Source organism: Branchiostoma belcheri, unplaced genomic scaffold (genome assembly GCF_001625305.1).
Source record: "Branchiostoma belcheri isolate BF01 breed outbred unplaced genomic scaffold, Haploidv18h27 scaffold146, whole genome shotgun sequence".
NCBI lineage: Eukaryota > Metazoa > Chordata > Leptocardii > Amphioxiformes > Branchiostomatidae > Branchiostoma > Branchiostoma belcheri.
This window is the reverse complement of record NW_017802891.1, coordinates 333149-347850: the sequence shown is the minus strand read 5'-3', so window position 1 is coordinate 347850 and position 14702 is coordinate 333149. Positions and strand designations below refer to the sequence as shown.

The 14702-nt window shown below is 40.1% G+C and overlaps 1 protein-coding gene across 1 annotated transcript in view; it reads right to left on the bottom strand.

Annotated features, from left to right (window-relative positions):
- Nucleotides 1–1524: 1524 nt before the first annotated feature.
- The window catches only part of LOC109465022 (ubiquitin carboxyl-terminal hydrolase 8-like), a 28003-nt gene continuing 14825 nt past the window's right edge, over nucleotides 1525–14702 (bottom strand). Inside the window, exons 14-28 of the mRNA XM_019762145.1 lie at nucleotides 14236–14408; nucleotides 13397–13536; nucleotides 12061–12188; nucleotides 11465–11534; nucleotides 10484–10683; nucleotides 8972–9102; nucleotides 8179–8284; nucleotides 6781–6885; nucleotides 6088–6210; nucleotides 5436–5549; nucleotides 4369–4511; nucleotides 3375–3504; nucleotides 2976–3006; nucleotides 2363–2451; nucleotides 1525–1750 (exon numbers count right to left, since the gene is read on the bottom strand). Of these exons, the coding sequence (XP_019617704.1) occupies nucleotides 1682–1750; nucleotides 2363–2451; nucleotides 2976–3006; nucleotides 3375–3504; nucleotides 4369–4511; nucleotides 5436–5549; nucleotides 6088–6210; nucleotides 6781–6885; nucleotides 8179–8284; nucleotides 8972–9102; nucleotides 10484–10683; nucleotides 11465–11534; nucleotides 12061–12188; nucleotides 13397–13536; nucleotides 14236–14408 (1752 nt within the window). The 3' untranslated portion in view covers nucleotides 1525–1681. The remainder of the gene's footprint in view (nucleotides 1751–2362; nucleotides 2452–2975; nucleotides 3007–3374; nucleotides 3505–4368; nucleotides 4512–5435; nucleotides 5550–6087; nucleotides 6211–6780; nucleotides 6886–8178; nucleotides 8285–8971; nucleotides 9103–10483; nucleotides 10684–11464; nucleotides 11535–12060; nucleotides 12189–13396; nucleotides 13537–14235; nucleotides 14409–14702) is intronic.

Below are 14702 nucleotides of genomic sequence, written 5' to 3'. Positions count from 1 at the left end.
AGCCACGCTCTCCGTGACATTGATTCATGACAGACTTTAAACTGGCAGCAGATATAAAGATTGTACCAGAAGTAGAAGGATGATTTGTAAGATTCGGATCAGAATAAAGATGTTCCTTCATAAAATTGTACCTGGAATCCTATAGTTAGCAAAAATGCCCAAGAACAGTAAGCATTGCTGGCATGCATGTGCACTAGTCAGGTACATGCTGAAAACTAACTTTGTTATAGTTACGGTCTTTCTACACATTTTAAATTTAATTATTGCTGTGCTGCTGGTTCCCAGGCACATGTACAACATGTCTGCATGCTCGTGTAGGACAATCTTGGATACTACAATTTGTACCTTTTAGATTGATAACTTCTTACAATAATGGACTTCTGTTCAAGATGTCATTTTCTTCTAGATTATATACATTTAATGTACAATGTTACATATTTTCTTGAAGTAAAAGATAACTTGTTAGAACTTGTTGGAGCTACAGAAACCAAGAGATAGTCTATTTTGGACAAGACTTAAAAACATATGGAACATGATAGATTATGAAAATGGCCCTCCTTGGCCCCAACAGGACATTAAATTTGACAAAACTGAACTTATCTAGAGATTCATATTTCTGACAGAAATGACACAATGTTTATAGGCTTGTGTTGATGTTACTGTTAGTTAAACTTTACAGTGACTTAATGTTAACTGGTTAAATAATTATATTACATGCAAAATCTAGGGCCTTGCAACAACCTCTAGGTCCTGCAACAGCCTTTGGTTTGGCTTAGCTTGCTCAAAAGTATTTTAAGCTAGGAGTTTAGTATTTTACAACTGTTTACAATAGGCTGAAGCACAATTAAGGCCTGTAGTGGCTGCCATTCAGTGCTAAATAACAGACTGAGTACATACTTGCCCCCTGTGCAGCCATAGAAAAATTAGTTGTTACTTGTGACATCAGACAGACGGTTTGAGATATTTTAGTCATAGGTTCCTGTTAATGAACCCATTGGCAAGTAAAACTATGTGTTACAGTAACACCTGGATTATGATCAGACTATTTATACTGTCACTTTGTCTCCACATGGTAGATTCCATGAAGTCCTGCCAATAACACACCTTAAAAGACATCCAATGCAATTTCAGGCCGGCAAAAAATTCTGGAGGAGGAAATCACTTTACATTTGTGGCACTTTTGCAGTTTTTGTGGTCACTTATGTACAGCAAGCATGTATCATTAGAGTGAACAAAATTTATTAATAATTCACAAACGTTCTTCTACCTGCTGCCATCGCAAACATATAATTCCACAAACATGCCAATTTTTCCCACTGACAGCAAAATTTTGCTACAGTTACTGCAAAATATATGATTTACAGTACAGCCATTTCTTAACACATTTCCGTCATCATTTTCATACTGAAGTGTTGAAATAGCCCCAAACAAGCTTTGTGGTGAGTCCCTTTATTTATTTATGGTGCCACCAATAATATAAATAGCTAGAACAAGCCTACATGTATGATACAAAGCAAGATACGGTAACCGTTTTCCATCAAAGACATTGCATTTCTGCCTTACAGATATCAGTATGCTATGTAATAGGGTTTTTTTACACTTACAAATTACCAGGAAATTGACTTTACAAGTCCATTTTTACGGCCCTGGAATCACTTTGGGTGCCTGTAAGAATGTATGTTCAGAAGGATGTCTGGTTGGGGGGCTGGAGCTCCATTGCACTGTAGAACAGGATGTAGGCAGCAGAAGACTGGACCAGGACACACAACAACATGTCAGACATTTGTATGTACATGCATATGTAGCAGGTTTGCCTTTATCTTTTGATAGTCAAAGTTACATACTAGAATAATGCTTAACAAGAAAGGTAACATTTGCAAAGCAAAATAATGCATAATGTTTACCTTTGCACATGGTCTGTTCTGTTAATTCTTACTCAAATACATTTTATATATTGTACATTGTATACTGTCAGACAGGAGTAAATATAAATCCCTCCTACTATAAGATTGCAACATTTTGTAACCCAACACCAGTTACCATGGTGACAGACGTCAACAAATCAGCCTGGTCATTGGCTTGGTCAGAGGTTAGTGTTTGAACAAGAAGAGGAAACTGAGCAAAAAAAAATTAATGTTTTCCTTTGGTAAACATATTTAGCAGACAAATGACACTACATGTACACACAGACACATCCCCACATACATGTACTTATTACATTATATACATGCACCCTCTGCCAGTCTGGCCAGCTGGTTAGTTCTTTGTCTTGACCACTCTTTTATACACAAACTTGCAGAATGTAAGGACTTAATTTGTATTTTCAATTCAAAACTACCCTAAGCTTAATAATACTACACACCTGGACACTTGAGGTGGATAACTCGTTGACTTCATGGTCGTCAAACTTGTACCATTTCCTGTTACTGGTGTTCCTGCAGAAGGCTGTGTCTGGAGAGGACAGGAGAACACAACATCACTGTCTGGTCTTAACAAATATGGACATTCAACACTAGTGGAAATCAGGAGAAAACTGCACAGAATCGTCATTACACAAAGAATGTAATGGAAAATATAATGATTATACATGTGCAGGGCTCGAAATACTAAAATAAAACCTTCGTGCAGGTAAATTGGAGCTGTGCACTAGGTACATGTATACCTGCACGTGTACTGATTTGTATATCATGTAGGTGTATGTGGATTTTTATTAGCTGCTGCATTGACTATTACCGACAGATGTATAAAGAAAAAGATGATACCATCCTTTGCAAGCAAGAAATAATGTACAATGTAGGACTGGTGTAAATGGTTTTTGAATTATAGGTTTTAGTATGATCTATACCCTACTAGGAGGTAAAATTTGTCTGGTGCAGGTAATTTTCAATGTGCAGGTATGCAGAAAAAAAGGATTTCAAGCCCTGTTCATACAAGTCAGTTTGATAATGAACAGATGTAAATTAAAGTTAACTTACAGTGTCCTCCCTCCATGGTGCCATAGTGGTTCTGTAAACAGTCAACAAGGCACATTATGTTTAGAATTTATCACCTGAATGATTTAAATAAAACATGATACATGATACACAGTACATTCTTTATGCTGACCTCTTCTGACAAAATATGTCAGCCGCCATGCATGGGTCCTTATATGTGAGCTTGGGGGCAAAAATCCTTATTAAGGTTTGCAGTTTGCACCATGTGTTCACTACACTTGACTAGTGTAGGCATGGAACACTACTTGGTGTTTACCGCTACACAAAAACTTCAGAAACTCGACTACGGTCAATCTTGACGATGATTGAACATAATACATGGGTACAGCAATTTTCAGTGTTGGTTATTGTGAAACACAATTTTGTTAATTGACAACTTACCGACACAGCGAACAGTTTGTAGTGTGGCTGTGGTTTGGGTCCTACAATAAAGGGCCTCATGTCAAAACTGCTGAGAGGGAAGTCCACATTGGTGTTTAACTTCTGTCTCCACACTCCCTCATACTTAAACCTGTTAGAACAATATACACAACTCACATTCAACACACATGACTCTGAAATATACAATGTCTCAATGGACCAAATGATACAAAAAGCAGACTGTAGGAGAGAATCAGTGACAACTTGTAGGCCGTGACCCATAGGTCCTGGGTTCGAATCCACCAACATGCCTTGATATTGTGCACTTACTAGGTAAGGCCCTTTAATCTACACGACTTTCCTTACTTCACTGAGTACCTAGCTTTGGTTATAGGGACCTCCCTATATGCTAGGATAGGACGTTAAATGGAGGTCCCTTGGGAGAGCCACACCCCATGCACGTTAAAGAACCCATCCCACCTTTCAAAAAAGAGTAGGGGCATGTCCCGGTGTGAGATAGTCCAAATTCTACAGTTCAATTCAGTGTAGCAGAATCATCAGCGAGTTGATGTTTGCTACCTTTTGTTTGTTTGTTTTGCATAACCGGTAAACGGCCTTTAGGCGTAACACACCAGTTTTGTACATGTACGTACATGTACAAGATGCGTAAGACTGGACTGTAAGGTTTGAACCACTCACACCGGAAAGGTCCCCTACTCTTTTCGATAAGTGCGGTGGGTTCTTTAACGTGCGTGGGGTGTGGCTCTTCCCAAACACGGGACCTCCATTTAATGTCTTATCCAAGGGACATTCCTAACTGAAGCTAGGTACTCATTTACACGTGAGTGAAGTGAGGAAAGTCATGTAAAGTGCCTTTCCTAAGCCTTAGGGCACAAGATCGGTGACATGGGCAGGATTCGAACCCGCGACCTCTTGGGTGTGAGCCGAACGCGCTGCTGACTGCGCCACACGACCCCACACCTTAACCCAAAGACAGGTCCACACAGCTGCGTACCTCTTCAGGTGTATGAGCAAGAACGGTGGGAGTTTCCAGATCTCTATCTTCTTCACAGCCTCCCTGTGAGTCTTACAGCGGGAACAGTACCACTTGTCACTCCCTGACACCTTCTCAGACTTGGTGAACGTCTGAACACAATCCTAATGGAACAGAGGAAACATCATTAATTAATTTTGGTGGTTACTGTAACCGACCATGTATTATGATGTCATATACACCTCCAGGCAGGTCATTAACACTGTATAGAGTTGTTGTATCATGTTATAACTGACTAGTACCCAAAATGTAGCCATTCTGATGCTGCTAGCTGGCAACCTAACTCTAAACGCAGATTGAAGTGTTCAAATTTCAAGTTTATTTATTTCACCAGGTACATGTATACCTCAGAGCTGCACAATGTCATCTGTTTTTCAGATATCCCAGGGCACACACATTTTAAAATACAGTGTCATGAAAACTACAGCACATATTAAATAGTAATTATTATTATGCAAAATAAATAAAAGTACATTTCCAGAGTTATAGATCAAAGTGTTCACAGTATGCCGAAAATGTCTATGAAAAAGCTAGCGGACCGTAGCGGTCATTTTTCAAACATTTCTAAGAATGTCTTTCCTGGGACTTTACAGGTTTTTTGGGGAGAGGACTTGCTTGTTGTGCTTTTCACTGTCCACAAAGTGTCTGTCAGAATGACTTTAGAAAAAAACTGTGAAAACTCGCAAGTACTATACAAACAGCCAAGGCAATTTAGAGGGTGGGACGCAATTAATGGACAGACGCTAATTGTGCTAAACAAAGGACTGTCTCCTAGGGGTGTCCCTACCTGACGTGTGAAGAGACTATGGAATATAAAATGTCCATCTTGGGTTGTTTCGATGTTGTTTTTCAGTAACTATGTCTACGTCTTAATGTTCTCCCAACTGGCCTTTGTTCAGCAATGTCTGAATCATATTCAATGTCCACTAGTCATTTTATAGACATTTTTATAGATTGTCCTCTACAGTCTGTTTTTAAATGTTCGTCTATGGTTGTTTTTTTCTAGATGCTTGTTGATGTGTACCTACCTGTAGTTTACACCTCCCTGATGATGGTATGGGCAGGGACAGGTACATGAAGGCCTCAAACGTGGTGGACGTGTTGTTGCACCGCAGGCACTGTAAAGTCGACTTGAACTGGCCCTGGAAAAATGTAACAATGTGGTTTGTGGCTAATTCACCCACACGGCCCCGGTTCAATTCCCGGTGCGGGAACCACTCAAACACACAGGAGGGTGAGTAGTACAGTCTCCTGGCTGAACAGCTGTGCCTCCACTTCGGGAAGAAATTGTTGAACAGTTCGTTCTTCAGAAACCTGCTCCCCCCCTCCCGTGGGCACACAAGTGACAGACACACAAGACTGTCATTGTGACGATCTGTACACAATCAGAACTAGAACCGAAAGATTTAGGAACAGTAGCATACCTTACCTAAGACTACTGAACAAAAACAACAATCTGTCATGACATGGTATTCGTTTGACAACGGTCGCAGCCTATTGTAAATACTTTCAATAATTGCTGTTTTTAACTGTTTTTAATAATTGCTTTTAATATCTGCGCCAACTGTTTTTAATAACCTGTGTAATGCGGCAGATCAATTCAGGGTCCTACGGGGACCCTGCTACTCTGTACCGTACAGTCTGAAAGAAATAAACCAGTATCATAGCTGGAATTCGTACCTGGAACAGCTCTACAATGATGGACTGGTTGAGTCTTTTGTGGTTCTGCCAGGCTCTCTCAGCCAGCGTGACGTCAGGCAGCTGGGGCTGGTCCTCCTCCTGTATGTACTCACGCTTCTTCACCTGCAAGGGGCAGCACAGAAATTATCACACACTTCAACAAAGCTGCAATGCACACTGATCACTAATTCACTATACAAGAAATCTGACACCAAACCTCTGAGATGTACAATTCAGGGGTTTTTCTAGAAAAGTTTAGCATGAGGGAGCATATTGCAAGCATGGCAAGGGAGTGAAGCAACCGACGGGGGATTTTTTTAATGAGAGTAACACAGTTTGTAATGCTACAATGCATTGTTCTATTGTTTTTACAACGAAGACTGAATGGAGTGTAAGTAGTCACTTTTTAATCACACGCCTGCACCGGTTTTGGGGTTCCCAGAGGATGTCATCCATATACATGTAATCAAATCAACATGGCCTTAGTGCAGGGTTCAATCTGAGAATTAAATTTTATGAGGGAGCAGCACCCTTATTCCCTTGTTTAGAAAAAAAACCTGCAATTTATATAATGTTGAATTACTCCCTTACTTACAAGACTTACCATTAACAGCAAAGTTAATGGTACCTGTACCTGACCTGTATAGGTACACAGCCCTGCCTGACAGTGTACAGACCAGTAAGAAAACTCACCCTGTTCATGTCTTCATGTAGTCCGTCCATCAGGAACAACAAGAACTCTTGTGAGTCCTGCTGGTTAAAGTTGGCAAACTGGGAGTTGTACTTGCCGACAGAGCACTGGATGGACAGAGAGACATCATGGTGAAGGTTTATATAATCATGACGTATATCAAGTGCACAAAATGAAGATAGATCATACAACATAGGGTTATTCAAATTTGGCAGGACAGACATGCTTCAAGTATCTGACTGAACAGAATTGCTGAATAATACACATAAGGCCACACCAACTTAATTTTATGCACGACAATCATCCTCCGAAGACCCTCAAACTACATGTAGAGCGTGCGGATAAAAAAAAATTCTGGCCAAAAATATAAATGCTACTAAACCACAGGAATACAAGCCGGTATTGTGAATTTGCAGCAGTACATAGTGACGTATACGACAAGCCGTATACGACTGTTACTGTTACTAAGTCTTACCTTGAAGTCCCTGGGTGCTATGGACCTGTACTGTCCTGACCTGAGTACTTTGATGACTGTTACTAAGCCTTACCTTGAAGTCCCTGGGTGCTATGGACCTGTACTGTCCTGACCAGAGTACTTTGATGACTGTTACTAAGTCTTACCAAGAAGTCCCTGGGTACTATGGACCTGTACTGTCCTGACCAGAGTACTTTGATGACTGTTACTGTTACTAAGTCTTACCTTGAAGTCCCTGGGTGCTATGGACCTGTACTGTCCTGACCAGAGTACTTTGATGACTGTTACTGTTACTTACCTTGAAGTCCCTGGGTGCTATGGACCTGTACTGTCCTGACCAGAGTACTTTGATGACTGTTACTGTTACTAAGTCTTACCTTGAAGTCCCTGGGTGCTATGGACCTGTACTGTCCTGACCAGAGTACTTTGATGACTGTTACTGTTCCTAAGTCTTACCTTGAAGTCCCTGGGTGCTATGGACCTGTACTGTCCTGACCAGAGTACTTTGATGACTGTTACTGTTACTAAGTCTTACCTTGAAGTCCCTGGGTGCTATGGACCTGTACTGTCCTGACCAGACCAGAGTACTTTGATGACTGTTACTAAGTCTTACCTTGAAGTCCCTGGGTGCTATGGACCTGTACTGTCCTGACCAGACCAGAGTACTTTGATGACTGTTACTAAGTCTTACCTTGAAGTCCCTGGGTGCTATGGACCTGTACTGTCCTGACCAGACCAGAGTACTTTGATGACTGTTACTAAGTCTTACCTTGAAGTCCCTGGGTGCTATGGACCTGTACTGTCCTGACCAGACCAGAGTACTTTGATGACTGTTACTAAGTCTTACCTTGAAGTCCCTGGGTGCTATGGACCTGTACTGTCCTGACCAGACCAGAGTACTTTGATGACTGTTACTAAGTCTTACCTTGAAGTCCCTGGGTGCTATGGACCTATACTGTCCTGACCACAGTGCTTTGATGACTGCAGCAAACTCCTCAGCGATCTCACCGTTACAGCCCAGTTTGTTCTCCCTAACAGACAACACAAGGATCATTACATGTCATATCAATCTAACTTTACATGGCAAAAGGTGTAACTTTCTTTGAATTTTTTAACATGCACGAAAGTATTCAACCTTCTTTCTGCTTGCTCAACAGAATTTGTTACATTTCATGCTATAGATTGATGAATTCAACTTCATTCTGAAGTCTTACTGTGTACAAATATAGTAAATATATCAAAGAATGTTTGGACCTTAGCACAAGTATTTATGTTGTTGATTCATCTATTGTCTTGTACGTACATATAGGTCAATTCTTTTGTCTGTATGTCTAGTTATATACCTTGCGAAAGTCACTACTTTTCTTGTGTTAATTAAGCTCTCATATTAAAATTGATTTTCCCATTTCTGGTTTATTTCGGAATAAAAAAAAGAATCCCTCTCTTGGCATATATCTTTAAACCTTGTCCTGCGAGACCCATATATACATGTATATGGGTTGCACATACAGTATACAATCTATATAGTGCCTGTGTAATACTATGTACCATTTGGGGGTGTTTCTCGTGCAACGCATCACACCGCAGCGAAACGCAACAAATGCGGAAGTAACTATGCCACTGCAGGGCAAAAAAAGTCTATGACCTGATTACGACTTCAAATTACTTTAAAATATTGTGTAAAAATTTCCAGCAGGACAAGTACTGCATAAACCCACCTGTTGATGTCAAACTTGTAAGTTTCCCTGAGGAAGTACTCAGACAGTAGGGTAGCAGCACACAGACTCTGTATGATGGAGTTCATGTAACAGGTGTTTCCCAAGTTCCTCAATCCTGTCATTCCCCGACCCTGAAACAATATCAGTTGACTAACTCAACATCTGAAATTCAAGTTAGGCCACACCAATTTAAATTTTTGTTTCTCGGATTCGCCCTGTCCATTTTTTTCTGGTTTACAAAAAGTTTTTTTAAATTACTGCAAAATGCTCAATGAAAGACATATTTTAGCCCAACAGTTGAAGAAAGTCCTTTTCTTCCTAGCCTTTAAAAGTTTTTCATGTAACAATGCAATTTTGTTTCATTAAAAGTTCAAAATCTATTGTAAATGTATTAATTATAAATCAGCCTGGTATGTTCACTTTATGGCTCATATTGTAACATTTCCGGGTGCCTTGGCCTGTTTTTACTTTTCCCTGTCGCTTCATATTTTTTCTGAAAAAATCAGAGAAGCAACAGATTAAATTTGTGTGGCCTTAGTTATTAATAAACTAATGTAAAGTATATCCACACACAAGAAAAAAATTCAACCAATCCGGCATGATCTTTGACAAAAATCAGTAAGTAAAAATTTGGAAAGAAATATCAAATTAAGCTTAGACGTCTACCACCAAAAATTTGTCACTCAAAATGCTGAAAATATCAGAGGGTGAAGAATTCAAAATTTTTCTTGGGAGACCATTCCTGCGGCTATATTTTATTCCAAGTCATAGTAAGTGTAGTGGGAAAGTGAAGAAAGCAATGATGAGGTCTGCTATTTATATCTGAAGTACCTAATATTATATTTGTATGATCCATCTTTCTACTTATGACCACTGAGTTGAAGCTAATACTAACAAAGTTTTTCTTCCAGAAGTCTCTGACTGTCATTTCTGATAGTTCTTTCCCCCTTAATCCAGTCTCAGGCTCACATCTAGTCAAAGAGAACGAGCCAACAATGTGACATGATATTACGTCAAACAAATTTGAGTTGACAAAAAAAAATTCAGGCTGGCTGCCCATATATTATTTACCATCAATCTAAGAGTGAAGAGTAAAAAGTCTGTGTGTACATGTGGTGCGTGTGGCGTTACGTAAGTCGGTAGCATGTTTGGCTCACACCCAAGAGGTCGCGGGTTCAAATCCTGCCCATGTCACCAATCTTGTGCCCTTGGAAAAAGGCACTTAAAACGACTTTCCTCACTTCACTCAGGTGTAAACAAGTACCAAAAGCAAGCTACGGCTAAGGACGTCCCTTGGATAGGATGTTAAATTGAGGTCCCGTGTTTGGGGAGAGCCACACCCCACGCACGTTAAAGAGCCCACCGCACTTATCAAAAAGAGTAGGGGACCTTCCTGGTGTGAGTGGTTCAAACTTTACAGTCCATGCTTGTGCATGTACATATTGTACAAAACTGGTGTGTTACGCCTAAAGCCGTTTACCGGTTATGCGAAACAAACAAACAAACGTGCACCTGTCCTCCAAACACAGGCTGCATGTTCCTGAGTCGAGCTGCCTGCACCTCGGCTGACTCTGGTTTGACCTTCGGGGCGCGGACAATCTCAGGTTTGCCTCTCCTGTCCACTTTAGGAACCCTCTTTGTCTCTAACTCCTCTGCCACCATCTGGGCGATGTTAGGTGAGGAGTGGGACCTGCGCAGCTTGCCTTTTCCTCCTACAGGGATAAAAACCACATAAACCCTCAACACATGCAGGGCTGGAAATACTGGGTGCATGTGCATCTTAGTGCACCCAAATTTGGAACTGTGCACCTAATTTCTTTCTGTGGGTGCACTGGTGCACCCAAATATTTTTGTAGGCATTTTTTAACATATTAATGTATAATATTATGCAGGATACTCTTGGCATCTATGTGTCAAAAAATAATGAAATCTTTGATGTAGTACTTGTTTTAAGATTTTGAAGTTAGCTCCCATTTCAAACTCAGAAGAGGAGCGGTAAGATCTGTAATTAGGTTTTGTTTTATATGGTGCACCCAAAAACTTTTTTTTTGTGCACCAGAATTTTTAAGGTTGGGTGCACCTGAGTGCACCTATTCGTATTCCCAAAAATGAATTTCGAGCCCTGACATGCCTATGCAGACTACGTAATGTTGTGCATTTTCTTAGAACTTCTTTAGAAATTTTTTTCTGCCTCTAACATATCATTTAAAGTTAACTGCAGAATACCCTCCCTGACCAATCCAATTGTCTACTTCGAAGGAGTATTTGAATATGTTGTATAATGTAGCATTTATAATGAAATGTCAAGTCTTTGAATAAAGTCTTTTTACACACTTATACGACAACAAAATGTAGGCTGAATAAAATGCTCGGTTGCCTTTAAATAGTCTTTTAATTCAGTGACTAAGTCTTAAGAAACTATTCTCAGATGTGTTCAAGGTAAGTCTTATTCAAAAATACTGTGGGAGACAAGAAGTCTGGTGACATATTTACCTTGTGGTTCATCTTGAAGAGGAGCAGTATATGTCCCACTCACAGCCCCAGGACTCCTGTTTAGAATGGACTGAGGAATAAGAGAATCCACCTGTTACTAACTATTATAATTTCGTGTAAATCTATTGTAAGTTTAACATAATCACTTAAGAATTTTATATGCAGTTGCCAATGTCAATGAATAGCAATGAAATGTAAATGGAGCATCCATAGTGTTCATTAAAAAAAAATGGACATTTGAACAAGAAAATTCAAGTTTGCTCAGACAGAATTTTGTCAGCTCCATGATCTGATACCTGAGTGATGAAATGTTGTACAATCAGTTTTCCAATGTTACCATAATGATTGAAAATATAGTGTCCTCGTGCAAGTTTTATTAAATTGTTGAACTGTTTATTAGTTGCATCACTAGAGATTGCCAAAGTCTAAAAAAAGAAAGAAAAAGAGATGATCCCTACATGTACCTACCAACCCTAATTTTTTTTCAGGACCGAAACAGAAAAACAGCTTTCTTCCTAGGCCTACATGTAGATGCCAATCACAATTCTGGCCATGTCATGTAGGCATGAACATAAGAAGCATGAAGACCCATGTACCTGAGGTAAGTTCCAGTGTGTGGAGGCTGTGTTGTGGTCCTTGTAGTAATACCTGCCTGTCTGCTGGTCTAACACCTTCTCCCAACCAGCAGGCAAGCCAGGGCTAGTCACGGGGGTCTTTGGTCCTGCTGGAAAAGCAATTAGTTTTAACATTACAAATAGTTAAATGTCATCATGAAAGTTCATCTGTGTTGGTAGTTACATGTTTAAAGTTATAACTTTAGATCCAGCACAAAAAGTTCTCTCACTTAGAGATTTCGACCAGTCACTCAGTAGTGTCACTCTCTGAAGTGTGACGTCAACACACAGTCTGGGTCAAAGGTATCTGGTCTACTGAAGACCAGAGTGACTGGTCGAAAGCTCTAGGTGTGACAACATTTTGTGTTGGATCTTAAGTTTTAACTGTACACAATAATTAAATTAAATATTCCTGACAAAAACAGGCTACATGCAACAGGCACCAAAAATCAAGACCATCACATGTCCAGGACAATGACCAAGGCCAAATCTGGGCCTCCTGGTGGCTGACTTTGGTACTGCAGCAGAACCTCCAGTTTTTTTTGTATCATCAAGGTCAAATCTGGAACTCTTGTGGCTGACTTTGTATCTATTAATAGATACAAAAAACTGGAGGTTCTGCTGCAGTACCAAAGTCCGCCACAAGGAGGCCCAGATTTGACCTTAAGCTTTGCTACGTCACATATCATCACAGTCAATAAACTACATGTACAAGTAAGGGCTTCAGATGTTACTACACGTACTATATTACGAGTACTGCAAATTTGCAAAAGCACAGACACACATACAGACACAGTGTCAAATCGATCGTTTGCAGTCACGAGGTCTGATGCCTGACAGATACCTCCATTTTTCCTGGGAAGTGTCTGACCTACATGTATTCACTACAGACACCCCCTTCCATGAGACACAGTAAGGCCACACCAATTTAATTTCTTGGTTAACGGATTTTTGTTAAAAATGGAGCGGGCGGGCGGTCAAAAAAAATGAAAATAAAAACAGGCGCTAGGCCTAGGCATCCTATTATGGCCCAAAATGGTACGATATATAGGAGCCATGAAGTCAACACACCAGGCTGGTTCGAAATGAATTTTGAACTTTTAATGATACCTGCAGCATTGAAAGTCAGAATAACTGTAACAACTAGGAAGAAAAGGACTGTTTTTAACTGTTCAGGGCAAAATATGAGCATTTTGCAATTGATTCTGAATTTTTTTTTTTTTTTGCAAATCAGGAAAAAATGAACCGGGCGAATCCGTTAACCAAGAAATTGAATTGGTGTGGCCTTAGCATGGAAATGTGATAACTGTTAACATACCCGGGGACTTGTCAGACTCCAGTCTAGCGAACTCCCTGTCCCTCTCCTGCTGTTTCTGTATCCTGTCCTGTCTCTCCTGTTCCTCCTGCTCTCTCCTCGCTGCCTCCTGTCTCAGTCTCTCTTGTTTCTCTCTCTCAGCCCTGACAAATTACACATTTTATATTAGAGTGGAAGTTCATCTGTGATGGTAGAAACATGAAGTTTGAGCTTTGTTCCAACACAAGAAGGGAACTCACCATAACTGATAGTGTGACCTGGGGACTCGATTATGGTCACACAGTTACACTGGACATGGAGAAGGACTACTTTGTGAGTGGTGTGAAGGAGGCAGTTCACATCAGGGCCCATCAACCCTCTCTGAACCATGACGGTGGGAGATTCCGTCTTCCCACTACTTTTGATTCACTCCTAAAGTCATCACATTTCCGACTTCCGGAGAGTCAACAAGTGGATCACACATCTGACAAAGGTTGACGAGAGCAACTGAAAATTTATGGTGAGTTCCCTTTTTATGTTGGAACTAAGCTCAAATTTTGTAATTTTATATTTTCTGTTCCCCCCCCCCCCAAAAAAAAAAAACAGTGGTCATTTGTCATACGACCATTTTTTTTTTCACTTCTTGATTGCAGGACTTGAAACCTGACAGTCTATCTGTACCAGTTCCATCTTCATGTTTGGGGGTCTGGACCATGGAAGGCTTTGGAAGCCCTGACTTAACATCACTCTCTTCCAATTCTTCCTGTCTCTGACTTTCAATACAATCTCAGTATTTAGAATTACGTACTAGCTTGAGTTAGGAAAATAACCTTAAGTTCAGAATCAGAATCTGTAAAACTCACCTGGCCAGCTCCTCCTGCCTTGCCTTCTCAGCTTTCTCTCTGTTCAGTTTTTCCTGCTCTCTCTGCAACTTTTCTGCTCTCTCTGCTTCTTCTTTTTCCTTCTGTGCCTTCATTTCTGCTTCTCTTTTCTTGTTCTTTTCCAGCTCCTGTGCTTTCTTTTCTTCTTCTTCCAGCTAGGAAATAAAAAGGTAACCAGATGTCTTAGAATTCATGAGGAAAGAGTTTGTGCTGACTCAGTGGTGTACAATCTTGACTTTGTGGTCATGCTTAGAATGATTGTAAATAAATATAATATAATCTTGCAAACTTTTAAAGCATAATTTACTTGGGAATTTGTAGTAGAATATTCATAAATCAGTCTAATGTACACATACATTACCCATCTGAACTAATTTCTGTTCTTCTCTCTTGTTTAGGCCACACCAATAATTTGTTGGTTCTCGGATTTTTTCAGAAAAATAATGAAG